The 27,789-nt window shown below is 40.6% G+C and overlaps 2 protein-coding genes across 4 annotated transcripts in view; both read left to right on the top strand.

Moving 5' to 3' along the window:
- The first annotated feature begins 5,521 nt into the window (after positions 1 to 5,521).
- Positions 5,522 to 23,724, top strand: LOC106585846 (adaptor related protein complex 3 subunit sigma 1). 2 transcript variants are annotated; one of them, XM_014172531.2, is made up of 7 exons: positions 5,522 to 5,825; positions 11,790 to 11,881; positions 15,283 to 15,394; positions 15,568 to 15,639; positions 16,445 to 16,552; positions 18,825 to 18,866; positions 23,012 to 23,298. In XM_014172531.2, the coding sequence occupies exons 1-6, from the start codon at positions 5,757 to 5,759 to the stop codon at positions 18,858 to 18,860; spliced, it is 489 nt and encodes a 162-aa protein (XP_014028006.1). In that variant the 5' UTR covers positions 5,522 to 5,756; the 3' UTR covers positions 18,861 to 18,866; positions 23,012 to 23,298. The 2 variants fall into 2 exon arrangements, with proteins under 2 accessions (XP_014028006.1, XP_014028005.1); XM_014172530.2 differs by lacking the exon at positions 18,825 to 18,866 and having other exon boundaries at positions 23,012 to 23,724.
- Positions 23,725 to 24,211: 487 nt separating this feature from the next.
- Positions 24,212 to 27,789, top strand: part of commd10 (COMM domain containing 10) — a 38,352-nt gene continuing 34,774 nt past the window's right edge. The window contains exons 1-3 of one of the 2 annotated variants that reach the window (XM_045706578.1): positions 24,212 to 24,617; positions 24,947 to 25,037; positions 25,343 to 25,453. In XM_045706578.1, the coding sequence (XP_045562534.1) occupies positions 24,589 to 24,617; positions 24,947 to 25,037; positions 25,343 to 25,453 (231 nt within the window). In that variant the 5' untranslated portion in view covers positions 24,212 to 24,588. 2 annotated transcript variants of the gene reach the window in all.

Raw genomic sequence — 27,789 nt, 5'->3', positions numbered from 1 at the left:
GACATTGCCGAAGTCAAGGATTGGTAGGATAGTCAGTTTTACGAGGGTTTGTTTGGCAGCATGAGTGAAGGATGCTTTGTTGCGAAATAGGAAGCCGATTCTCGATTTAATTTTGGATTGGAGATGCTTAATGTGAGTCTGGAAGGAGAGTTTATAGTCTAACCAGACACCTAGGTATTTGTCCACATATTCTGAGTCAGAACCGTCCAGAGTAGTGATGCTAGACGGGCGGGCGGGTGCGGGCAACGATCGGTCGAAGAGCATGCATTTAGTTTTACTTGCATTTAAGAGCAGTTGGAGGCCACGGAAGGAGTGTTGTATGGCATTGAAGCTCATCTGGAGGTTAGTTAACACAGTGTCCAAAGAAGGGCCAGAAGTATACAGAATGGTGTCATCTGCGTAGAGGATCAGAGAATCACCAGCAGCAAGAGCGACATCATTGATGTATACAGAGAAAAGAGTCGACCCGAGGATTAACACCTCTTACATCTAGATGTGCCACTAGCAGAACGCCTCGCCAATATCCAATGATAGAGCGTGGCGCGAATTACACACACCTCAGAAATCCCAAAACTTCCATTTTTCAAACATATGACTATTTTACACCATTTTAAAGACAAGACTCTCCTTTATCTAACCACATTGTCCGATTTCAAAAAGGCTTTACAACGAAAGCAAAACATTAGATTATGTCAGGAGAGTACCCAGCCAGAAATAATCACACACCCATTTTTCAAGCTAGCATATAATGTCACAAAAACCAAAACCACAGCTAAATGCAGCACTAACCTTTGATGATCTTCATCAGATGACACTTCTAGGACATTATGTTATACAATACATGCATGTTTTGTTCAATCAAGTTCATATTTATATCAAAAACCAGCTTTTTACATTAGCATGTGACGTTCAGAACTAGCAAACATACCGAAAACTTCCGGTGAATTTACTAAATTACTCACGATAAACGTTCACAAAAAACATAATAATTATTTTAAGAATTAAAGATACAGAACTCCTTTATGCAATCGTGGTGTCCAATTTTAAAATAGCTTTTCGGTGAAAGCACATTTTGCAATATTCTGAGTAGATAGCCCGGCCATCATGGCTAGCTATTTTGACACCCACCAAGTTTGGCACTCACCAAACTCAGAATTACTATTAGAAAAATTGGATTACCTTTGCTGTTCTTCGTCAGAATGCACTCCCAGGACTTCTACATCAACACCCAATGTTGTTTTGGTTCCAAATAATCCATAGTTATATCCAAATAGCTGCGTTTTGTTCTTGCGTTCAAAACACTATCCGAAGGGTGACGTGCCGGCGCGTATCGTGACAAAAAATTTCAAAATATTCCATTACCGTACTTCGAAGCATGTCAAACGCTGTTTAAAATAGATTTTAATGCGATTTTTCTTGTAAAATAGCGATAATATTCCGACCGGGAGACCTTGTTTTCGTTCAAACACTGAAAATAGAAAATGGAGTCTTCACATGCACGCGCGCACCAGTGTCATTGTTCTCAGAACGACCACTTTCCAAAACCCCAACTGTTTTTCGCCCAGGGACTGCAGAGTCATCATTCAACGTTCTGGTGCCTTCTGAGAGCCTATGGGAGCCTTAGAAAATGTTACGTTACAGAAGAGATCCTCTATTTTTGATAAAGAGGCTATAGAAGGACAAGAAATGGTCAGACAGGGCACTTCCCATATAGAATCTTCTCAGGTTTTGGCCTGCCATATGAGTTCTGTTATACTCACAGACACCATTCAAACAGTTTTAGAAACTTTAGGGTGTTTTCTATCCAAATAAAATACTTATATGCATATTCTAGTTTCTGGGCAGGAGTAATAACCAGATTAAATCGGGCACGTTTTTTATCCGGCCGTGAAAATACTGCCCCCTATCCTAAACAGGTTAAACCCTGTGGCACCCCCATAGAGACTGCCAGAGGTCAGGACAACAGGCCCCCCGATTTGACACACTGAACTCTATCTGAAAAGTAGTTAGTGAACCAGGCGAGGCAGTGATTTGAGAAACCAAGGCTGTTGAGTCTGCCGATAAGAATGTGGTGATTGACAGAGTCGAAAGCCTTGGCCAGGTCGATGAAGACGGCTGCACAGTATTGTCTTTTATCGATGGCGGTTATGATTTCGTTTAGGAACTTGAGCGTGGCTGAGGTGCACCCGTGACCAGCTCGGAAACCAGATTGCATAGCGGAGAAGGTACTGTGGGATTCGAAATGGTCTGTGATCTGTTTGTTGACTTGGTTTTGAAGACTTTAGAAAGGCAAGGTAGGATAGATATAGGTCTGTAACAGTTTGGGTCTAGAGTGTCTCCCCCTTTGAAGAGGGGGATGACCGCGGCAGCTTTCCAATCTTTTGGGATCTCAGACGCTGCTTTGCAGCTCCTTCAGGGTTATCTTTGGTCTCTTTGTTGCCTCTCTAATTAATGTCCTCCTTGCCTGGTCTGTGAGTTTTGGTGGGCGGCCCTCTCTTGGCAGGTTTGTTGTGGTGCCATATTCTTTCCATTTCTTATAATGGATTTAATGATGCTCTGTGGGATGTTCAAAGTTTTGGATATTTTTTATAACCAACCCTGATCTGTACTTCTGTACAATTCTGTCCCTGACCTGTTTGGAGAGCTCCTTGGTGTAATGCCCTGGCCATAGAGAGGGGTTTTTGTTCTTTATTTTGGTTAGGCCAGAGTGTTACATTGGGTGGGCGTTCTATGTTCCTTTTTCTATGTTTTTGTATTTCTTTGTTTTGGGCCGTGTGTGGCTCCCAATCAGGCACAGCTGAAGCTCATTGTTGCTGATTGGGAGTCACACATAAGGAGCATGTTTTTCCTTTGGGTTTTGTGGGTAATTGTTTCTGTTAGTGTTTGCACCTGACAGGACTGTTGGCGTTCTTGTTTTTGTATAGTGTTCATGTTGTTCAATTAAATGATGAACACTAACTCCGCTGCGTTTTGGTCCACTCTCTCTTCAGACAGCCCTTACACTTGGTCTTCATGGTGCCACTAGCTTGGTGGTGCCCCTTGCTTAGTGGTGTTGCAGATTCTGGGGCCTTTCAGAACAGGTGTATATATACTGAGATTATGTGACAGATCATGTGACACTTAGATTGCACACAGGTGGACTTTATTTAACTAATAATGTGACTTCTGAAGGTAATTGGTTACACAAGATCTTATTTAGGGGCTTCATAGCAAAGGGGATGAATACACATGCATGCACCACTTTTTTTTCTTTTTTAGAATTGTTTTAAATAATACATTTTTTTCATTTCACTTCACCAATTTTGACTATTTTGTGTATGTCAATTACATGAAATCCAAATAAAAATCAATTTAAATTACAGGTTGTAAATGCAACAAAATAGGAAAAATGCCAAGGGGGATGAACACTTTTGCAAGGCACTGTAGATTTAAGTCAAAACTTTAACTCAGCCACCCAGGAACATTTACTGTCTTCTTGGTGAGCAACTCCAGTCCAGATTTGGCCAAGTGTTTTAGGTTATTATCCTGCTGAAAGGTGAATTCATGTCAGACTGTCTGGAGGAAAACAGACTGAACCAGGTTGTCCTCTAGGATTTTGCCTGTGCTTAGCTCCATTCCGTTTATTTTTTATCCTGAAATACTCCCCCATCCTTAATGATTACAAGTGTAACAGTGTAGGTTCCGTCCCTTCTTTTCGCCCCAACCTGGGCTCGAAGCAGGGACCCTTGCACACATCAACAACTGACACCCACGAAGCATCGTTACCCATCGCGCCACAAAAGCCGCGGCCCTTGCAACGCAAGAGGAACAACCACTTCAGGTCTCAGAGCGAGTGACGTCACTGATTGAAACGCTATTAGCACGCACCACCGCTAACTAACTAGCCATTTCACATCTGTTACACTCACCCCCCTTTTGACCTCCTCCTTTTCCGCAGCAACCAATGATCCGGGTCACGGCACCAATGTAACAGTGTAGGTTCCGTCCCTTTTCTTCGCCCCAACATGGGCTCGAAGCAGGGACCCTTGCACACATCAACATCTGACACCCACGAAGCATCGTTACCCATCGCGCCACAAAAGCCGCGGCCCTTGCAACGCAAGGGGAACAACCACTTCAGGTCTCAGAGCGAGTGACGTCACTGATTGAAATGCTATTAGCGCGCACCACCGCTAACTAACTAGCCATTTCACATCGGTTACACAAGCATACCCATAATATGAGGCAGACACCACTATACTTTAAAATATGGAGAGAGGTACTCAATAATGTGTTGTATTTGCCCCAAACATAACACTTTATGTTCAGAACAAAAATTGCATTGTTTTACCACATATTTTACAGTATTACTTTGGTGCCAGGATGCATGTTTTGGAATATTTTCATTCTGTACAGGCTTCGTTCTTTTCATTCTGTCAATTAGTTTAGTATTGTGGAGTAATTACAATGTTGTTGATCCATCCTCATTTTTCTCCTATCACAGCCATTAAACTCTGTAACTGTTCTAAAGTCACCATTGGCGTCATGGTGAAATCCCTGAGCTGTTTCCTTTCTTTCTGTCAACTGAGTTAGTGACTGGGTGTATTGATACACCATCCAAAGTGTAATTAACAACTTCACCATGCTCAAATGGATATTCAAAGTTACGTTTTACAAAGTCGCTCTTATCCAGAGCGACTTACAAATTGGTGCATTCACCTTATGATATCCAGTGGAACAACCACTTTACAATAGTGCATCTAAATCTTTTAAGGGGGGGGGTTAGAAGGATTACTTTATCCTATCCTAGGTATTCCTTAAAGAGGTGGGGTTTCAGGTGTCTCCGGAAGGTGGTGATTGACTCCGCTGTCCTGACGTCGTGAGGGAGTCTGCTTCTTTCTTTCTTTCTTTCTTTCTTTCTTTCTTTCTTTCTTTCTTTCTTTCTTTCTTTCTTTCTTTCTTTCTTTCTTTCTTTCTTTCTTTCTTTCTTTCTTTCTTTCTTAGTTTCTTTCTTTCTTTCAATCCATCTAACAATAGGTGCCCTTCTTTGCCCAGTATTACAAAACCTGCCATGTCTTTGTGGTTGAATCTGTGTTTGAAATTCACTGCTCGACTGAGGGACCTTTCAGATAATTGTATGTGTGGGGTACAGAAATGAGATAGTATTTTGAAAAATAATATTAAACAATATTATTGCACAAGAGTGAGTACATGCAATTTATTATGTGACTTGTTAAGCATTTTTTGTCTTCAGAAAATACTTTGGCTTGCCATAGCAAAGTGGTTGAATACTTATTGACTCAAGAAATTTCAGCTTTTAATTTTTAATTAACTTGTAAAACTTAGGAAAAACAGAATTCCACTTTGATGTCTTTGGTTATTGTGTGTAGGTCAGTGACAAAAAATATAAACGTAATCAATTTTAAATTCAGGCTGTAACACAACAGAATGTGGGATAAAAGCAAGAGTGTGAATGCTTTCTGAAGGCATTGTCGGTGTTAGATGTTTTTACTGGCCAAATGAAACGTTTGCCATCATAGTTTGACCCACCACGGCTGCTGTAGTTGCAAGAATATGAATGGTTTGACGTGGAGTGTGGTTATTTCCGCAAAATCTGGATGGAGAAATGGCATGTTGTTAGCCTGCTAGCCGTAATTTGAGCTAGATTGAGACAGATTAGAATCGGTTCCCAGGTAGACTGGGTCGGTACTGGAGTGTTGACAACAGTCATTCATAGACTGATCCCATTTTTTCTTCCCCTCATAAAACAGAGCATCATGATTAAAGCTATATTAATATTCAACAACCATGGGAAACCTCGGCTTTCTAAATTCTACGAGCATTACGTGAGTATGCAATGAATTCTTTTGAATCTGCTGTAGCTAGCTAGCATGCATATAACAATGTTATCTAGCTAGCTCTATTTTGGGCAAATTAATTGCATAATTATTGCAAACAAACACGGTTAAGTAGCTAACGTTATACTGGTTTATGTGGTGTAATGTGAGACCTAACTGGTTTGTTTACGTGGCTAGCTATGTCATTGATCTTGGGATATGCTATGTCAGACTGAGCAACATTGTTATTTTAATAATTAAGCATGTGTCGGAATAGCTATCGTTTTACACACACAGGCTGGCTACTAGATTAGGGATGTTCATGTCTCCTAGCAGTCTCGGGCACTGATCACTGAGGAATAAATGTTGAGTGTTGGTTCTGTCCTTCCAAATGGGTTTACGTCACATGACACGCCGATGTTCACGTTATTGACTTGTGCTCCTGTTGACTTGTGCTCAATTAATTCCTCATCAAAATGTTTAATTTTTTTTTCTTCTAAAAGATGAACATGTATTCCTCGTCACAGGCTAGTAGACAAGGGGACAGACTAGCTAACCATATAGAGTCCGATAGATTAACAGTGGTGTAAAGTACATAAGTAACATTACTTTAAAGTACTAAAGTAATTTTGGGGGGTATCTGTACTTTACTATTAACATTTTGACAACTTTTACTCTATACATTTTCCCTGACACCCAAAGTGCTCATTACATTGTGAATGCTTAGCAGGACAGAAAATGGTCTAATTCACACTTATCAAGAGAATAACCCTGGTCATCCCTACTGAGTCTGATCTGGCGGACTCACACATGCTTCATATGAACTAGAAGGAGTATTTTGGCCCCCCTAAATGTGGAGTATGAAATCTTTTTTACATAACACATTTTTGCTATCGTTCTTTTTTTACATCCATTATTAGACAGTGGCAACGCGGAACATGGTCTTTTGCTTGCTAATGCCTGCAATGCAGTGAAAACTATATGACAACAATAACGTCTAATGTAACTGGCTCCTCTAACAGTACAACTGGCCCCAGCTTGGCCCCCCCCAGTTGAAATGGTCTAGAACCGCCACTGTTCATATGCAAATGTGTGAGAGTTGGAGCATGCCCCTGACTATCCGTAAATAAATAAAAACTAGAAAATGTGTCCGTATGCTTTTCCTAATATAAGGAATTTGAAATGATTTATACTTGTACATTTAAAACCAAATGCTTTTATACTTTTACTGAAGTAGTTTTTAACTGGGTGACTTTTACTTGAGTAATTTTCTATTTACAGTACTTATCTTTACTTTTACTCAAGTATTGACAATTGGGTTCTTTTCCCACCACTGTAGATTAATAAAGGCAACCCTGGGGTTGCAGGCACCATGCTCTACCACCTTAGCAACGCAGGACTTTACAAAAGGCTATAATCTTTAAATGTTGGTATAGATAAACTATATAAAAAAAAAAATCCCAAGGGTAGCTAAGGGGCAATTCCACGTTAACATAATTGCACTGAGTCTCAGATTTTTCACTTAAAATGTATGACAAACAAAAACCATTGATTTCAAAGTTGATAAACTAAACAACTCTATACACAATGACTACTTTTAACAATTTTACACATTCACTGGAAAAACTGCGCAGGTGGAAAGTTTGGTAACAGAATTTCTGTAAAATCTCTTGTTGTCCACGTTTTCCCAAAACTGTTAAATACAGTACATTCGGGAAAGTATTCAGACCCCTTGACATTTTTCACATTTTTCTACGTTACAAACTTATTCTAAAATGGTGGAATTTGTTTCCCCTCTCATAAATCTACACACATTACCCCATAATGACAAAGCAAAACAGGTTTTTGGAATTTCTTTGCAAATGTATAAAAAAATATATATCTATATCGCATTTACATAAGTATTCAGACCCTTTAATCAGTACTTTGTTGAATCACCTTTGGCAGCAATTACAGCCTCCAGTATTATTGGGCCTGATGCTACAAGCTTGGCACGCCTGTATTTGGGGAGTTTCTCCTATTCTTCTCTGCAGATTCTCTCAAGCTCTGTCAGGTTGGATGGGGAGCGTCGCTGCAGAGCTATTTTCAGGTCTCTCCAGAGATGTTCGATCGGGTTTAAGTCCGGGCCTTCGCTGGTACACTCAAGGATGTTCAATGTTCAGAGATTTGTCCTGAAGTCACTCCTGCATTGTCTTGGCTGTGTGCTTAGGGTCGTTGTCCTGTTGGAAGGTGAACCTTAGCCCCAGTCTGAGGTCCTGAGCATTCTGGAGAAGGTTTTCATCAAGGATCTCTCTGTATTTAGTCTCCCAGTCCCTGCCCGCTGAAAAACATCCCCACAGCATGATGCTGCCACCACCATACTTCACCGTAGGGATGGTACCAGGTTTCCTCCAGACGTGACGCTTGGCATTCAGGCTAAAGAGTTCAATCTTGGTTTCATCAGACCAGAGAAACTTGTTTCTCATGACCTGAGAGTCTTAAGGTGCATTTTGGCAAACTCCAAGTGGGCTGTCATGTGCCTTTTACTGAGGAGTGGCTTCTGTCTGGCCACTCTACCATAAAGGCCTGATTGGTGGAGTGCTGCAGAGATGGTTGTCCTTCTGGAAGGTTCTCCTATCTCCACAGAGGAACTCTGGAGCTCTGTCAGAGTGACCATCGGGTTCTTGGTCACCTCCCTGACCAAGGCCCTTCTCCACCTGCTCAGTTTGGCCTGGCGGCCAGATCTAGGAAGAGTCTTGGTGGTTCCAAACTTCTTCCATTTAAGAATGATGGAGGCCACTGTGTTCCCGGGGACCTTCAATGCGGCAGAAAGTTTTTGGTACCCTTCCCCAGATCTGTTTCTCGACACAATCCTGTCTCGGAGCTCTACGGACAATTCCTTCGACCTCTTGGCTTGGTTTTTGCTCTGACATGCACTGTCAACTGTGGGACCTTATAGACAAGTGTGTGCATTTGCAAATCATGTCCAATCAATTGACTTTACAAATCTGAAGCAATCATAAACATTTATTTTTCACAAGTTTGGATATCAAAGTACAGCACAGTCGAGTACTGTTTGGCAGCAATTAGACTCGAGTATGACACTATAAGCTTGGCTTTAGTGTCACTTTGAAATAACATGTGGAATCATGTAGTAAGCAAAAAAGTGTTATTTTTATGTGTGTGTGTGTGTGTGTGTGTGTGTGTGGGTTTATTTGAGATTCTTCAAAGTAGCCACCCTTTGCCTTGATGACAGCTTTGCATACACTTAGCATTCTCTCAACCAGCTTCGTGAGGTAGTCACCTGGAATGCATTTCAGTAACAGGTGTGCCTTGTTAAAAGTTAATTTGTGGATCTTCTTTCCTCCTTAATGCATTTGAGCCAATCAGTTGTGACAAGGTAGGGGTGGTATACAGAAGATGGCCCTATTTGGTAAAAGACCAAGTCCATATTATGGCAAGAACAGCTCAAATATCCAAGAGAAACGACAGTCCATCGTTACTTTCAGGCATGAAGGTCAGTCAATATGGAACATTTCAAGAACTTTGAAAGTTTCTTCAAATGCATTCACCAAAAACCATAAAGCACTATGATGAAATTGGCTCTCATGAGGACCGCCACAGGGAAGGAAGACCCAGAATTACCTCTGCTGCAGAGGATAAATTCATTAGTTACCATCCTCAGATTGCAGCCCAAATAAATGCTTTACAGAGTTCAAGTAAGACACCTCTCAGCATCAGTTGCGTGAGTCAGGCCTTCATGGTCGAATGGCTGCAAAGAAACCACTAATAAAGGACACCAATAAGAAGATGAGACTTGCTTGGGCCAAGAAACACGAGCAATGGACATTAGACCGATAGAAATCTTTCCTTTGGTCTGATGAGTCCAAATGTGAGATTTTTGGTTCCAGCCGCCGTGTCTTTGTGAGACGCAGAGTAGGTGAACGGATGATCTCCGCATGTGTGGTTCCCACTATGGTGGAGAGGTGTGGGGGTGCTTTGCTTGTGACACTCAGTGATTTCTTTAGAATTCAAGGCACAGTTAACCAGTCTGGCTACCACACCATTCTGCAGTGATACGCCATCCCATCTGGTTTGCACTTAGTGGAACTATCATTTGTTTTTCATCAGGACAATGACTCAAAACACACCTCCAGGCTGTGTAAGGGCTATTTGACCCAGAAGGAGAGTAAGGGCTATTTGACCCAGAAGGAGAGTGATGGTGCTGCATCAGATGACCTGGCCTCCACAATGACCCAACCTCAACCCAATTGAGGTGGTTTGGGATGAGTTGGACTGCAGAGTGAAGGAAAAGCATCCAACACGTGCTCAGCATATGTAGGAACTCCTTCAAGACTAGTGGAATAGCATTCCTCATGAAGCTGGTTGAGAGAATGCCAAGAGTGTGCAAAGCTGTCATCAAGGCAAAGGGTGGCTACTTTGAAGAATCTAAAATCTATTTGATTTGTTTGACTCTTTATTTGTTTGGTTACTACATGATTACATGTTATTTCATAGTTTAATGTATTCTATTGACTGGTACTGTATGTAAATAAGGTATTTATGTTTTACATTTTTAATACATTTGCGAAAATGTGTAAACCTGTTCGCTTTGTCATGTTGGGGTATTGTGTGTAGATTTGAGGAACATTTATTTAATACATTTTAGAATAACATTACATTACATTTAAGTCATTTAGCAGACGCTCTTATCCAGAGCGACTTACAAAATGGTGCATTCACCTTATGATATCCAGTGGAACAACCACTTTACAATAGTGCATCTAAATATTTTAAGGGGGGGGTTAGAAGGATTACTTTATCCTATCCTAGGTATTCCTTAAAGAGGTGGGGTTTCAGGTGTCTCCGGAAGGTGGTGATTGACTCCGCTGTCCTGGCGTCGTGAGGGAGCTTGTTCCACCATTGGGGTGCCAGAGCAGCAAACAGTTTTGACTGGGCTGAGCGGGAACTGTGCTTCCTCAGAGGTAGGGGGGCCAGCAGGCCAGTGGTGGATGAACGCAGTGCCCTTGTTTGGGTGTAGGGCCTGATCAGAGCCTGAAGGTATGGAGGTGCCGTTCCCTTCACAGCTCCGTAGGAGGCTGTAATGTAACAATGTGGAAGAGGTCAAGGTGTCTGAATACTTTCCGAATGCACTGCTCATATGAAATGCGTAAAACAGTATGTAAACATTATTAAAGTGACCAGTGTTCCATGTCTATGTACATAGGGCAGCAAATTGCAGCTACTGATAGTGAGGATTCAGTCAGTCACTTGCATGAACACAGGAAACGGCTATTAAAAAGCACATGAATGGAACACAGAAATGAGTTATTAGAAAAGCACAAACATGTATATCTTAATTTCTCCAAAATGTAGACTCTTCGCTTTCATTTGACACCCAATTTGACATGCTCCTATGAACCACACATGTTGGTGCTCATGGGTCCTTTCACATTGAAATGACCTACATTTAAAAATATATATAATTTTTTTCTCGCATATTCCAACAGGAGAGTTGCTCAAAAAACAAAAGGAATATTGACAGCATACTGTATATGCTACTGTGCAATATTGCCCTTTTTGATTTTCCATTTCTAGAGCGAGGAGAGTGTTTAGTGGAGTGAAGAGTAGGTTTATGAGTTATTAGGCTAGACCAGAGTCTCTGTGCTTGCATTGACATGGAGAGCTCTCTGCTATGGCCTCTCCCCCTAGTCTCATGCTTCATATCACTTGACTCATTTCACATGATCACTTGAAGGCATTCCCTTTCACTGCAATGACCTGACTTACACATATTTCAGAGAGAACATTTGCAAGAATTTTGTGGACACTGGAGAGAGTATGCAGTGAATGTCCTGCCACTTCTTTTAGGTTATGAGTGGGAAAATGGCCATCTGGATAGTTTTAAGCATAAATGTTGTGAAGACCTGTACCAAAAGCTTTACATTTTGGTTTTCCCATGCACACTGACTATGTTTAATTTATGTTCCACAGAACGAAGACACAGAACAACAAATCATCAGAGAAACATTTCATCTGGTGTCCAAAAGAGATGAGAACGTCTGCAATTTTCTAGAAGGTGGAATGTAAGACATTTCTTTTAAGACGTCAAACTGCACTGGAGTACTGAAATCCATATGTGTTAAGATGAAGCGGTGTCTTAACACTTCCTGATGATGTCACAATGAAATGCATATTCTTTCAATTCCATGTAGACAAATACAACCATTTGAGCTGATGATGTGGGCTACTCTACATCAATGTTCCATGAGTAGAATCAGCTTTCCATGAGGCAACAGCTCATGACAAATTGCACTGCATGGGAGAGCTAAGGGAGAAGGAGGGAACCTATCAGATGGTGACCAGCAGGGGAGAGATCAATTGGATCATTATGAATAGTTGAATATTCATTTGTCATTCATGAAGCAGTCCCAGGTGTTAGGCTATTGCATTGTGGAACCTCCTCTCATTCAACAGAGACTAATAGAACTGGGGTGTATTCATTAGTGCACACCAGTAGTAAAATGTTTTGCAACAAACTTATTAGACAAGTTCAGGTTAGTCTCCCTAGAGATCTGCCCATTTACTTCTGTTTGGTTCCTAGTGAATACACCCCTGGGATCCCTGGTATATGACTGTTGCTACAGTTTAGTCTCATCAACAAATACGATGTTCCTCAAGCAGCTTGACCTTCTACACAGACTCAGGTCAACATGCTTTCATCAGGCCTTACAAAGATTGGTCAAGGCTTCTGTCCTTGTCCTGGACTTAAAGGAAAACTTCACCCCAAAACTATCCTTTTGATATTTGTTTCATTAGTCCATTGCTGATATAATAATTAATGTTGCATCATATGCTGCTAAATGCATCAAACGGGCCAGATTGTTTTTGTCCAACAGATTGACAGGGCCAAGTGGCTAGTGCAGGTTAAAGGAAAATGCCACCCAAAAACTATTCATTGCTATGTTTCATTAGTCCATTATTGATATAGTCCCAAAATGTTTTGCCTGTCAGCAATCAAGTTTTCAAGATATGTAATGTTCAAAATACAGAAATCCACAAAATACATCATCATACGGGCCATATTTCTGTATTTTGAAAGTTACATATCTTAAAACCTTGATTGCTGACATGTAAAACATTTTGGGACTATATCAATAATCGTTTCTTGTTGGCATATTCCTTCACCTGCGCTAGCCACTGGGCCCTGTCATTCTGTTGGACGTCTGGATATTCAAATGGTGTATTGTGAATGCTGCCCCTGACCCGGTTACTTGTTCATAAAACCAACATGTTTGGCTGTGTTTCATGTCATTGAATGTGTGTATTGAGTAGGGTTGCACATTTTGGGTAATATTCAGAGGTGGAAACTTTCTGTGGGAACATATGCAAATTAATATTAATACCATTTAAATGTACATGTTTTTTGCATTGGATATATTTACCATATCATATGGAGACAGAAACATAAACCTTTTACCTTATCATAAGTAGACATAATTGCAAATGAGTAAATCCTTCCAATAGAAATTTTAAAAAACGATTTAGTTACGAATTGAACTTTAATTAAATGAGTTGATTCTTCACATGGGATGATTCCACTGAACAACAAAAGGGAATATTGAATGATCCCCAATGATCCATCGCATCTCCCAAAAATGTTTAACATGCATCTGTAAAATGATAGTCTAGAAACTAAAGCTTTGGTTGTCTTCCTCTCAGGCTTCCATGTCTTCTCCCTGGACTTCCTCAATGTCCATCTCTTGAACATCAGACTCTGAGGCCTCCTCTTCACTGTCACTTTCCAACCTTGTTGAGGATGGCTTGTTGTCAGGCTCAAAAAGCCTCAAATTTGCCCGGATGGCCACCAATTTTCCAACCTGTGTATTCGTCAGCCTGTTGCATGCTTTGGTGTGTGTGTTCCCAAACAAGGACCAGTTGCGCTCTGAGGCGGCTGATGTTGGTGGGATTTGGAGGATGATGAAGGCAACATGGGAAAGAGCCTCAGATCCACAGTCTCTTCCACCAGTTGGCTGATGAGGTATGTTGGCACGACTGCCATATTGCATCTCCATCCCAAAGCCCTTGCTTGGAAGTGTACTTCACCAGACTGCCAAGAACCTCATCCAGGCCAAGGTGGCGAGACAAGGTAGTGATGACACCATAGACCTTGTTGAACTCTGCACCAGACATGATGCTCTTGCCAGCGTACTTGGGATCTAACATGTACGCTGCACTGTGTATAGGCTTCAGGCAGAAGTCTTCGTGCTTTTTGATGTATTTCAGAACTGCGGTTTCCTCTGCTTGGAGCAACAGTGAAGTGGGCAGGGCAGTATGGATTTCTCCTCTTACATCTGCAAGCAGAGTCTGAACATCAGACAGGATGGCATTGTCTCCCTCAATCCGTGCAATGGCTACTGCTACCGGTTTCAGGCTGCTTACCACTCTCTCCCAAAATACATCACCCAGGAGGATCCTCTTGACGGGGCTGTCCATATCGGCAGACTGTGATATGGCCATTTCTTGGAGAGACTCCTTCCCCTCTGTCAAAACATTTTTTTTTACCTTTACTTAACTAGGCAAGTCAGTTAAGAACAAATTCTTATTTACAATGACGGCTTAGGAACAGTGGGTTAACTGCCTTGTTCAGGGGCAGAACGACAGATTTTTATCTTGTCAGCCCGGGGATCCGATCTAGCAACCTTTTGGTTACTGGCCCAATGCTCTAACCACCAGGCTACCTGTGGGCTTAATAGCCTAGTGGGTAAATGGTGTGGGCTTAATAGCCTAGTGGGTAAATGGTGTGGGCTCAATAGCATCTCATTAGTGTGCAAGATCTTGAGTCAGCTGCACATGTGATGGAAGAATGCACTGTGCATGCAGAGGGTTGCAATTCCATTGAATTGGGGATAGTTTAACCAAAATATGCCACAAGACCTAGAATTTCCTTATGTGTATCCCACAAAAAAAGATTCACTGTTTAAATGAACTTTTTTTTTGATGAATTTAAGCAAAATTCCCCCAATTCCAGGGCATAACTTCCAATGGAAGGTTTCCGGAAAATGTTGGAAATTTACCGGAAAGTTTCCGACCCTTTGCAACCCTAGTATTGCGTAATAAACATCACACTGACTGGTGTTTCATTAAGGATCATTGTGCTGACAACTATCCCATGTATTTATTGGTGCCATGTGTGACTGTATTTCCCCATGTGGTGTTGACTGTTCCGATGTACAAGCTATCTATAAACCAACCTTGCTTCACTTCCACATGCATGCCAGTGTTCACAGATCATAGGCAAACACACACCAACTGGGGTGTATTTACTAGACGGCAAATGGGGAGGGACCTACTTTAATTTTTCCAATAAGAAATACTAGTTTTCCTTAATGTTTTCCGTTGCAAGAATGTTGCTACGGTTTGCACTAATGAATACACCCAGTTCAGAGAACTTTTCGATTGGCCCCTCGTTTTGTTTTTGTGTCAGGTTGATCGGTGGATCTGAGAACAGGCTCATCTACAGACACTATGCCACGCTCTACTTTGTATTCTGCGTGGATTCCTCTGAGAGCGAGCTTGGCATCCTAGACCTAATCCAGGTAATGTTTCTCAAGTCTTGGGGGATCGTTTTTTGTTGTCGAACTATGAACATTTGGTACCACCATCTTAGACTGGCTTGTTGTTGGTGGACGTGTCATTGATGGAGTAAAACGATGGCCAACCTAACTCGGTAGATTATTACTGTTCAGTGAATGTGATTGTCTTTCCACAGGTGTTTGTGGAAACACTGGACAAATGCTTCGAGAATGTCTGTGAACTTGACTTAATTTTCCACGTGGACAAGGTACAAAGTATTCTATCAACTATATCCTAGCATTACGCTGTTCATTGTAATATGTCCTATATCAGAGACAGTTAAATGTTCACAGTGAATGTGTGACTCCCCATAGACACTGACTGTGCCATTGTGTAATTCATTTACTTTAAGACTGTCTAGGTGAATTTATCTCCCCTGTGATAACGCTCGGTCCTGCTGGCTCGTCATATCTAGCCAAGTCTGTTGCAGCGAAGCAGGATATTGTATTACTTGCTGCACAGGTTGCCTCATTTCACGCAGAAAGATGCCATTGATATTCATGTGTACACAGGGTAATATGAGCAAAGAGAAAGCAAGATAATTGTGACAGCAGTAATCTATAACCTAGTCTGGGAAAACCCAGACCTAGGACTACGCCATTGGTGTATGCAGGAACATTGTTAATGACCAAAGCAACCTATCTGCCTTGGGGAAACGAAGCAATCTACATAGAACAAACAAATTATAAATGTGACTTGCTGTGATTTATGTTTGCATATCGAATGTTTTTACATGAGATAAGGTTGTATGTGTATAGCTCTCATCAGGCCATCCGTTTTCAAGGGTTGCACGTCTCCTGTTCACATTTGTTTAGCCTCTGCAATATCAAACAATAATAAATATGTATTTTTATTGTCTAAGAAAAAAATCCCTCTTTGAAATAGATCCTGTAGGTTCCAAATGTGTCAAAGCCCCCCCCCCCCCCCCAAAAAAAGCATATTTGGGTCACAGCAATTGAATGTTTTTTCAGTCAGAGAAGAACCTGTTAATAGATCATCTATTTAACCTGTAGGTCCACAATATCCTGGCTGAGATGGTGATGGGGGGAATGGTGCTGGAGACCAACATGAATGAGATCATCATACAGGTGGACGCCCAAAACAAAATGGAGAAATCGGAGGTAAGAGTACTTCTCTAGGACTTCCTATACTCTGGGTACGTGCAGGCATGCGTGAATGCTGGACCCCGCATGTCCTTCTTGTGATGCTCCTGATAAGTGTTTGTGCTCTCTGGCGCGCCACTGCTGCACCACATAGAATGCCATTCTCTTCCAACCTAAAAATATAATCATCATCATAAAACACTGTCTCTTCTACCGAATGTAAATGTACACATTTTCCAATGCATCTGCGTAATCTTGATCCTCAATAATCACACACCCCCATGAGATACATTTCTCATCCCACTCTATAGACTGGAAATGTCCTGTTAGTGTATTTTGCTTAAATGTGGAGGGGATGGTAGCGTTTGGATGACTGTTGAATGGTTAGTTGTGGTCATTCTGATGTTAAAGTTGTCCTGAGCTGAGCTTGTTAACATCTGGGAGCTGATATCTTGTAGGTGAGTTGTCCATGATGTTAAAGCCTAGATATTGCTTTGTTCTCATGCAACTGTCACTTTTTTCCTAATTAATTTGCAGATCTCTTTTAATATATATAGTCTTTACATTTCACCATTCATGAAAACAGATTATAGCCAGAGACAATTTCATGGAATCATTGCCATTTGCCAATGGCAGAACAATGCCATTATGACTTAGACAAGATGTATTTTAAATTGACACACAAAGTTCTCTAGTTAGTTAAATAAATGAATATGAAGCGAAATATTTAAAAGCCACAAATGTTTATCAGTAAGTTCTGTGAAGGAGATATTGTCAGGTTACGTTTGCTCGGCTGTTATTGCAATGTAGTGCTACTACACAATATAAGGTTACGTGGTGAAACTCTGAAGTCCCATGGATGTGTAACTTGCTGTTATCTTTGTTTCAAACATCTACAGATATTTTTACCTCACTGTAGCAATGTGGCTGTGTCTAACAATGGAAACGATGCTTTGGTAACAACTTTAGGCTGCATTTTATGGTTGATCAAATGGAATCATTATTGACATGTGTATTGTAAGCCGAGTCTTTGACTGTTCAACAAACAGATGTGCTCCGTCTCTTCCTTCTTGGACCTACCCTAGACCGCAGTGTTCCTCATAGTCATAATCATTCAAACTTCAACACCAAAGCTAATTCTGAGTCATAAGAGTGATGTAAACAAAATACATTTCAAGTAGTATGTAGGAAAAAATTGTTAATACAAATTGGTGAAGAATGATAGGTTGGATTTAGTTCACTTTCACATGCTCAACCAGCTCAATGTAAAACTCAATTAACTGTTTCTTTGACTTTGGAGAAGTTGAGGCCTCTCAGTTCAGTGTCTATGAATGTGGTCTACGATAGGTCTTAATACTTTCTATTTATACTGAACAAAAATATAAACGCAACATGCAACAATTTCAAAGATTTTACGGAGTTACAGTTCATGTAAGGAAATCAGTCAATTGGGCCCTAATTAGGTCAATCAGTCAATTAGGCCCTAATCTGTGGATTTCACATGACTGGGCAGGGGAGCAGCTGATAAAACTGGGCCTGGGAGGGTAAAGGTGGGCCTGGGAGGGTATAGGCCCACCCACTTGGGAGCCAAGCCCAGCCAATCCGAATGAGTTTTTCCCCACACAAGGGTTTTATTACAGACAGAAATACTACTCAGTTTAACCAGCTGCTGGGTGGCTGGTCTTGGACGATCCTGCAGGTGAAGTAGCCAGATGTGGAGGTCCTGGGCTGGCATGGTTACACATGGTCTGCGGTTGTGAGGCCGTTTGGACGTACAGCCAAATTCTCTAAAACGACGTTGTAGCCGGTTTGTGGTAGAGAAATGAACATTCTATTCTGTGGCAACAGCTCTGGTGGACATTCCTGCAGTCAGCATGTGAATATCACACTCCCTCAAGACATCTGTGGCATTGTGTTGTGTGACAAAACTTCACATTTTAGAGTGGCCTTTTATTGTCTCCAGCACAAGGTGCACCTGTGTAATGGTCATGCTGTTCAATCAGCTTCTTGATATGCCACACCTGTCAGGTGGATGGATCAGCTTGGCAAAGGACAAATACTCACTAACAGGGATATAAACAAATTTGTGCACAAAATCTGAGCGCAATAAGCTTTTTGTGCGTTTGAAAAGTTTCTGCTCATGAAACATGGCACCAACACTTTACATGTTGCTTATATTGTTGTTCAGTGTATATATAAACTGTAATTACTTTGATCTGCTTTAACAACATTCGTCATTCCTCTTTTTCCCTGACGCTTTCTAGTTCTTTCCATTCTTCTCTCTTTACAGACGTTTATCTTTCAGTCTCCCAGACAGGACAGGTAGACACAGGTACTGCTAAATTTCCAACCAAGTACTTTAACCTCCCAAATTTACACTATACCTAGTTCTCCATGGGCCGACCACTTAATAGCAAAACGACGTCACTAACATCAAAATCTTTCACAGCAGACCCAACAATTTATTACTGTTACTTAAAAAGAATAATGAAACCCTATATTGCTTAGCTACTATTAAGGAAATTGGTTAACATGTTTCAATTATCATTTGAAACTTCCATGTATGGTGACAGTAAATAGTTTTTAGGATAACAGGGACTTGATATTGGGCAGACTAGGCTTAGCCATACAGAACTGTTTGTCGGCTATACCTGCCATAGTTTATTTATTTTTTATTTTTCCTGAATCCAAAAATAAACTGGTCCCATCATAGCCTAAATAAAACATGTTTTTACAGCTGATTTATTACTATGTCATACACTACAACTAGGGTCTGGAGTTGTTTAGGTTAGCCTACTGCCAGATCAGGAAAAACTCTATGCCCCAGGAAAACAATTCCCCCCCCACTCTGGGACATGTAGTGCCACCTCTGTAATCACCACACAATGTTACAAGTGAAAAAACATCTCCTATTCGTATGATCTACGTTTTGTTTTTGGTGGTGGGGATGGGCTTCCATAGTTTTACGTGGCTCAGTGCAGCCAGCAGCTACTGCAAAAAAAAATCTGAATGTTACAGGCTGTTACTGCAATTTCAGGTAACTCGATAAAACAAGTCTCAAATATTAGGAATAATACATTTCAGCTGTTTCAGAAACATTGCTCCGGTATTACCATTTATACTGTGGGAGTGTTGGCTCAATGAGAACATTCTGTTTACACTGCCCTGCTTCAAGGGTGGCAACTCTCACCTCCAGATGTAGCACGAGAGATGTGGCAAGTATGCAAGTTTACATTTGAGTAATACGTGTAGCCGACGGTACTTTTTACCAACAGTATAGTAAGTAAGAAGAGCAGCGGAGGCTGCTGAGGGGAGGACGGCTCCTAATAATGTCTGTAATAGAGCAAATGGAATGGCATCAAACACCTGGAAACCATGTATTTTGATGTATTTGATACCATTACACTCCTTCCGCTCCAGCCATTACCACGAGCCCGTCCTCCCCAATTAAGGTGCACCGACCTCCTGTGGTGAGGCTCTAAGAGGTGCTATTATACTGTTCACCTGTCTGGTCTGGCTCGGTGTTTGTGTCTGTAACAGAGGTCTCGTGTCAATTTCGCAGGTGCTGAAAATTTCGAGCCACATCTCGCTAGGCTCATAGCTAGCCAAGTACAACACTGCATGCTGTTGCTTTATCTCTACTGGTCCTTGTCACCACGCTCTGCTTTGCTGCCCTATAACTCTCATCAGACTGATTTTATGACACGTGTAAACCACTGTTTACATACATGAAATGTGTCTTACCCCCCCCGGTGTGTGACATTAGTGTTTATTAATCAACAGACCATATCCCAAGCCAGTCATTTGGTTTTCCAGGCAGTCACAGCTCAGTGCTGACACTGTAGTAATGCCTGTTTGGGGAAACCAATGGAACATAGTTTTAGTATGGTGTGATTCTTAACATAGCTATGCGTGACTGAGTACTAGACCAGAAACCTAGGCCTTTGGGCAACTGGCAAGGAGCAAGTCTATTTTTGTCTCCCTTGAGTTGTTACATATAGTGTAGGCTATACAGTATAATTTAGTTGACTGGCTGCCAAGGTCAGTAAAAACCCAGGGTTGTTCTCATTGAGGACAGTAGCTACTCTGTATTGTCACTCAACTTGAGGGCAGCAAAATTTATGAAGGACACTTAAACTGACCTCGTGTTTTTAATTACAGAGGATGAAATTAGAATTCTGTGTACATCAAGAGTTATAACCGGTTGAGGGAACAGAACCGGAACCTGGAATGAAAGGGATCTATACTGTTCTGGAACCGAACTGTTATTTTAAAAGCATTGGAACTGGTTAATACTATTATTTTAAGTTCCGGGCAACAACAAAAAAAATCTCCCACAAAAACCCCCAACAAAGCGCCTATGCAAAGACCTCCCTCTGTCAATCTGAAACTTAGCTTCTGCCTGCCAGCTGAACATCTTTGCCAGTGTGTGTGTGCGTGTGTAGGCTACCTGCCCCTCCCCCTCCGAAGCATAGCAATAAGCCTACTGACGTTACAAGTGTGATTCAGAAGATGGAGAGAGACATTTCTTATTAGAGAAGAATGGATTTACTTTTTCATTGCTAGTTTGGGATACTATAGTTATCACATTTCACATTAGATTTATTAACCACAAAAAGGTAAGATGTTTTTAATTTTGGTGCCGGTCTGCACACAGAAGCTTGTTAGTGATCTAGCATCTCTGGTCCAACGTTAAGCCAACTCTGAAGTTCGAAGACATTCAAAATTCCTCCATAGAAGCCGCTCCTCTGTAGGTATAATTCTTTATTTTGTTGGTCGGGAACATTGGAACGGAACGAAGGGTTCTGCTCAGAACAAAACCATTGGAAAATAATTTTAGAAATGGCTAAACTGGTTTAAACATTTAGTGAATGCTACTGATTTAATATTTGTAACTGGTCCTATGGTAGTTGAAAAGATGCCTAGTTCTACTCATTTTCACAACTAAAACATGTAGCCTAGAAGCTGATTTGAATTTAAATTTTTGGGTCTGACTGTTGAAGATTCTGTGAAAGAACAGCTGTGATTTTCAAAAGCAATCCCTCAATCTAGGGATCAAGAAATGTTATTCATAGCAAATGTCCATTACTTATTTTGCTATTGACATTTCAACCAATTTTGTTTTGTATCTCAAATTATATTAGATAACCTTTTTGTATCATTTTCTATTGAACAATGCTTTGAAATTCATTGCTTTAGTGTGTTTCCTCCCTCTCCTTCAGTATACCATAGAGTAGACACCCTGCTGTGTCACAGTATTACAACAATTCCCCACATGGTCCATGTCATTGGGTAATGCCGTGGAAATAACTCTCAACATTGAATAGCTGTCGCTTGTATCTTTTATGTACTTTTTTTAATAATCAAACATTAGCCTAGATTGAACATGGTCACCCACGTTACCAACTATTAAGTCCTTACCTTACCGTGTGAGGAGTTCCCTTCTGAGTTGTTAAAATTGTAATATATTACAGTATATCCTTGAAAAAGTTCCTAAATGTTCTAACTGGTAAAACAGTCTGTTTATTGTACTTCAGGAATGGTCATAAAAAGGTCTATGAAACTATTATGAATTCTAATAATGGTGTTATATTTCACTGAGAAATATTTAAGCTGTAAGAAATGTTCACATACAGATTTGTTTTTATTTATTCAACCTTTAATTAACTAGGCAAGTCAGTTAAGAGCAAATTCTTATTTACAATGACGGCCTACCCCGGCCAAACCATCCCTTAACTCGGACAGCGCTGGGCCAATTTTGCGCCGCCATATGGGACTCCCGATCACAGCCAGTTGTGATACAGCCTTGGATCGAACCCGGGTCTGTAGTGACGCCTCAGACCGCTGCGCCACTCGGTCCCCCTCACATACAGATGTGAGTAAGCAGTAAATCTTAGTGTAGAGTGATTTACATTAGGCCATCTGATATTGCTCTAGTTAGTTTCCCAAGACACATAGCCTATATAAGACATTTCACTTCAGTCACATGCCCAATTTATGTTTTCTAAATTCTATAAACATTCTATACATAACTATAGCTTCATTTCCTCCTCATATCAAAATCCATTTTTTCTGCTTTACCCAATTCTCTCCTTGCATTTGTATCCTTATCAGTCCTTAAGAATTTGGTTGGTTCACTTTTCAAGCAATGCTGCCTCTGTCTTTTTAAAAGTAAATTTAATATTTTAAGATCAATGAATGTAGCACTATGTTCTCATAGTTGATTCATATTTGGCCCTGGTTGTCATGTAAATCATAAATGAACCAAATATTGCATGTGCATATGAAGCTAGGCATTTGGATGTACATTTGCACATATGTCTGTTTTTAAAAGTTGGTGCTTTGCATTTTGTCTGGTGTCTGTGGTGCTGTATGTTTCGTCCTGTGCGGTTGTGTGTCCCTGTCCATTGTGAGGGTCGAGTGGTGTAAGTGTTTCTAGGGACTCTTAACTCTGTTATATTTATGTTTTGTGTCTAGGCTGGTATTGCAGGAGCCCCTGCTCGCGCAGTGTCAGCCGTAAAGAACATGAACCTCCCCGAAATGCCCAGAAACATCAACATTGGAGACATCAGCATAAAAGTGCCAAACTTACCCTCCTTTAAATAGCCGGCAAGACCCACCATGCAGAAGTCGACCAATGTTTACCATGCAATTTGTTTAACCAAAATCCGAACAAATACCAACTTTTCTCAAAGAGCATGAAGGTACTGTGTGAATTTTTTTGGCGTTAACTTTTTTTTCTTCTCTCCCTGGTTTTAAATGACATTGATGTGGCTTTGTTCTGTTTGAGAAAATGAAGTATTTATTTATTCCATTCCTCGACCCTCACTGTCGTGGCTGCTACAGTATTGGAAATTCATACTTTAGTGGTTTGTTAAACAAACTTAACAGAATATTGTTATATACAGTATATGATGCACAGGAGGTTGGAGGCATCTTAATTGGGAAGGACGGGCATGTGGTAATGGCTGTAGCGGAATCTGTGGAATGGTGTTCCAGCAATTATCAGCTGTCCTCCCCTCACCAGCCTCCACTGATATGACGATATATGCTGAAATTATATTTCTTTGTCTTACCTGTATACACAATGGTTTAAACAAATGATTTTGTCTTATCAAAAATGTTCCTCTTGATTTAATCAGTGCATGTGTTTTTTGTTTTTTTGCAACTTAATAAAGTATTGAATCATTTTTTGCCTATTTGGAATTTGTGTTGGCAGTTAGGTTTCATTGTAATCAATAATATAATAGCGCAGTTAAGTATGTTTGTCTGAAAGAGGAGAAAGTTGGACCACAGTTTGATCTAAGTAGGTAACATCTTATGGACATTGTCAAAGACTCCAGTCACCCAAGTCATAGACTATTCTCTTTGCTATCGGTACCGGCACCCCCTTTATATAGCCTCGTTATTGTTATTTTGTGTAACTTTTTATTAAACGTTTTAGTTTAGTTTAGTAAATATTTTCTTAACCAGCAATGCAGTTCAAGAAAGAGTTAAGGACTACCGACAACACCTGTTGTATTCGGCGCATGTGACATATAATTTTATTTGATCACATGATTACATTTTGAAGTGATTGGTGCGCCATGCTACTAGATAAAGCAATACGCTATCATAAAGTATATTAGTGGCCAGTACTTGACTAAACTACAATGCCATTGATAGATAATTGATTCACAATTTACTGCGATATAGAACAAAGTCATGCACAAATATACGACAGTATGACAGCACGTGACTGCTTTAGGCCAAGTCTTGCGCAGCTTTTATGCAGAAAAATCATTTTTTTTTTTAAATGTAATTGTCAGTTAGTAGCAAACCAGCAATATATACCTTGTTAATTATAACAGCATAGATTACAATGTTATATTAAATTGATTTGGTATTGGTGTGTAATTAAGTGGTTTAGTGAATGAACGCGCTGAGCGCGCAATATAGATGGTCGCGAATGCAGCGTTTCATAACAGGAAGAGAAAATAAGGATTCCTGCTGTTGCATTTTGTAGTGACAGATTTAAACGAATAATATATTTGTTCAACATACAGAAGACCGTGATGGCTGCCATAATCACAGAAACACAAAGGTGGGCATTTAGTTTCCGTTTTCTACTTCAAGGTAACATGTTTTCTAAATGAAACGTTAAGCTAGCCCTGCTAGCTAGCAAGCTAATAACATAGTCGAAAAGTCATCTTGCGAGTCAATCTTTATGAAATTGCCCAAGGATCTCACTCTATAGCAACATTTACATGAGAAATAGAGGTCATGTTACAGCCATAAGAATCCGACTTTCGTTAATTTCTTAAGGTCGGAATTTTTAGGCTAGTCCTACTCATCCATTCATGAGAGCAGTTTCATCCATGCCTGTTAGCTAATTGTGCTCCACACAATCTGACGTTGTTATTCAATCCACAGCATAAAAGAAGCAGTAACTTCCATCAACACAATTGAACTGAATAAATTCTCCAGACTACTTTCACGAATTCTGCAGAAACTTCACCTGAAGGTAGGTGTCTCGAGAGAGCATGTCAGGTGGCGTCTCTTGCTAAATCCATGGCTGTCATTGTCCAGCCTGACAATTCATTACGGTTTAGTTGGTGAGAAAGAAGAAGCCGACTGGCTCCCAGGCTACACAAACTCGGTGATGCATGATAAGCCTCACTTGGGTTTTATAGAATAGTGCAAGTGGCACTGGTGTTTCTAGTGCCGTCAAACATCTGGCTTTAGTCATGCTATTGCTGCAGCCCGCTTGAATCCATTTTTCCAGTACATGTGTTTACAAAGAATGATGAAGTTAATTGTGTCCCTCAGGAAGAGCGCACTTTCAGTGAAGAGGAAGAACAGAAACTGCAGAGTGCGCTGTCATTGGACAAGCAGGATCTCAGTCTGGTGCTGGATACAACTGCCTTCATTCTAGAACAGGTAAGTAGGCCTTGATGTTCGCCTCAACTCTAGCTACACTAAATTACCTTAAGTATGTGCACACCTGCTTGTCAAACATCTCATTCCAAAATAATGGGCATTAAAATGGAGTTGGTCCCCCCCCCTTGCTGCTATAACAACCTCCACTCTTCTGGGAAGGCTTTCCACTAGATGTTGGAACATTGCTGCAGGGACTTGCTTCCATTCAGCCACGAGCGTTAGTGAGGTCGGGCACTGATTAGAGATTCGACCGATTAATCGGCGTGTCCGATTAGGCTGTCCCCAGCCTGTTGCCACAAAGTTGAAAGCACAGAATCGTCTCGGTGGTCCCGTTCTGTGAGCTTATGTGGACTACCACTTTGCAGCTGAGCCTTTGTTGCTACTAGAAGTTTCCACTTCACAATAACAGCACTTACAGTTGACCGGGGCAGCTCTAGCAGGGCAGAAATTTTACAAATTGACTTGTTGGAAAGGTGGCATCCTATGACGGTGCCATGTTGAGTCTCTGAGCTCTTCAGTACGTGCCATTCTACTCCCTATGCTAATTTTTTATACACCTGTCAGCAATGGGTGTGTCTGAAATAACCAAATCCACTAATTTGAAGGTGTGTCCATAGACTTTTGTATATACAGTGCATTCAGAAATTATTCAGACCCCTTCACTTTTTCCACATTTTGTTACATTACAGCCTTATTCTAAAATTGATTAAATCATTTTTTCCCACATCAATCTACACACAATACCCCATAATGACAAAACAAAAATAGTTTTTTTTAGAAGTTTTTGCAAATGTATTAAAAATAATAACTGAAATTACATTTATATAAGTATTCAGTACCCTTTACTCAATACTTTGTTGAAGCACCTTTGGCAGTGATTACAGCCTCGAGTCTTCTTGGGTATGATGCTACAAGCTTGGCACACCTGTATTTAGGGAGTTTCTCCCATTCTTCTCTGCAGATCCTCTCAAGCTCTGTCACGTTGGATGGAGAGCGTCGCTGCACATCTACACTGCCACTCAAAAGCTTGGGGTCACTTAGAAATGTCCTTGTTTTTGAAAGAAAAGCTTATTTTTTGTCCATTGACATAACATGAAATTGATCAGAAATACAGTTTAGACATTGTTAATGTTGTAAATGACTATTGTAGCTGGAAACGGCAGTTTTGTTTTTTAATGTAATATCTCCATAGGCGTACAGAGGCCCATTATCAACAACCATCACTCCTGTGTTCCAATGGCACGTTGTTAGCTAGTCCAAGTTTATCATTTTAAAAGGCTAATTGATCATTAGAAAACCCTTTTTTAAGTTAATTATGTTAGCACAGCTAAAAACTGTTGTTCTGATTAAAGAAGCAATAAAACTGGCTTTTAGACTAGTTGAGTATCTGGAGCATCAGTATTTGCGGGTTCGATTACAGGCTCAAAATGGCCAGAAACAAAGAACTTTCTTCTGAAACACGTCAGTCTATTCTTGTTCTGAGAAATGAAGGCTATTCCATGTGAGAAATTGCCAAGAAACTGAAGATCTCATACAACGCAGTGTACTACTCCCTTCACAGAACAGCTCAAACTGGCTCTAACCAGAATAGAAAGAGTGGGAGGCCCCGGTGCACAACTGAGCAAGAGGACAAGTACATTAGAGTGTCTAGTTTGAGAAACAGACGCCTCACAAGTCCTCAACTGGCAGCTTCATTAAATAGTATTCGAAAACACCAGTCTCAACGTCAACAGTGAAGAGGCGACTACGGATGCCAATCTTAATCTTAATGCCCATCTTTGCCCATCTTAATCTTTTCTTTTTATTGGCCAGTCTGAGATATGGCATTTTCTTTGGGATGCTGGCCTTCTAGGGAGAGTTGCAAAGAAAATGCCAGACTGGCCAATAAAAATAATAGATTAAGATGGGCAAAAGAACAGACACTGGACAGAGGAGCTCTGCCTAGAAGGCCAGCATCCCGAAGTCGCCTCTTCACTGTTGACGTTGAGACTGGTGTTTTGCGGATACTATTTAACTGTTTGTGTGCCTTTCCAAATCAATTGAATTTACCACAGGTGGACTCCCATCAAGTTGTAGAAACATCTCAAGGATGATCAATGGAAACAGGATGCACCTGAGCTCAATTTCGAGTCTTATAGCAAAGGGTCTGAATACTTATTTAAATAAGGTATTTCTGTTTTTTATGTTTAATACATTTGCAAAAAAATCATAGTTCTGTCATTTTGGGGTATTGTGTGTAGATTGTTTAAATTGTTTTTTTCCTCGTCATATTTAAATTATTTAATTAATATAGAATTAGGCTGTAACGTAACAAAATGTGGATAAAGGTAAGGGGT

This window comes from Salmo salar, chromosome ssa24 (assembly GCF_905237065.1).
Source record: "Salmo salar chromosome ssa24, Ssal_v3.1, whole genome shotgun sequence".
Lineage (NCBI taxonomy): Eukaryota > Metazoa > Chordata > Actinopteri > Salmoniformes > Salmonidae > Salmo > Salmo salar.
Note: the sequence above shows the minus strand (reverse complement) of the source record. Positions and strands in the feature narration are given on the sequence as shown.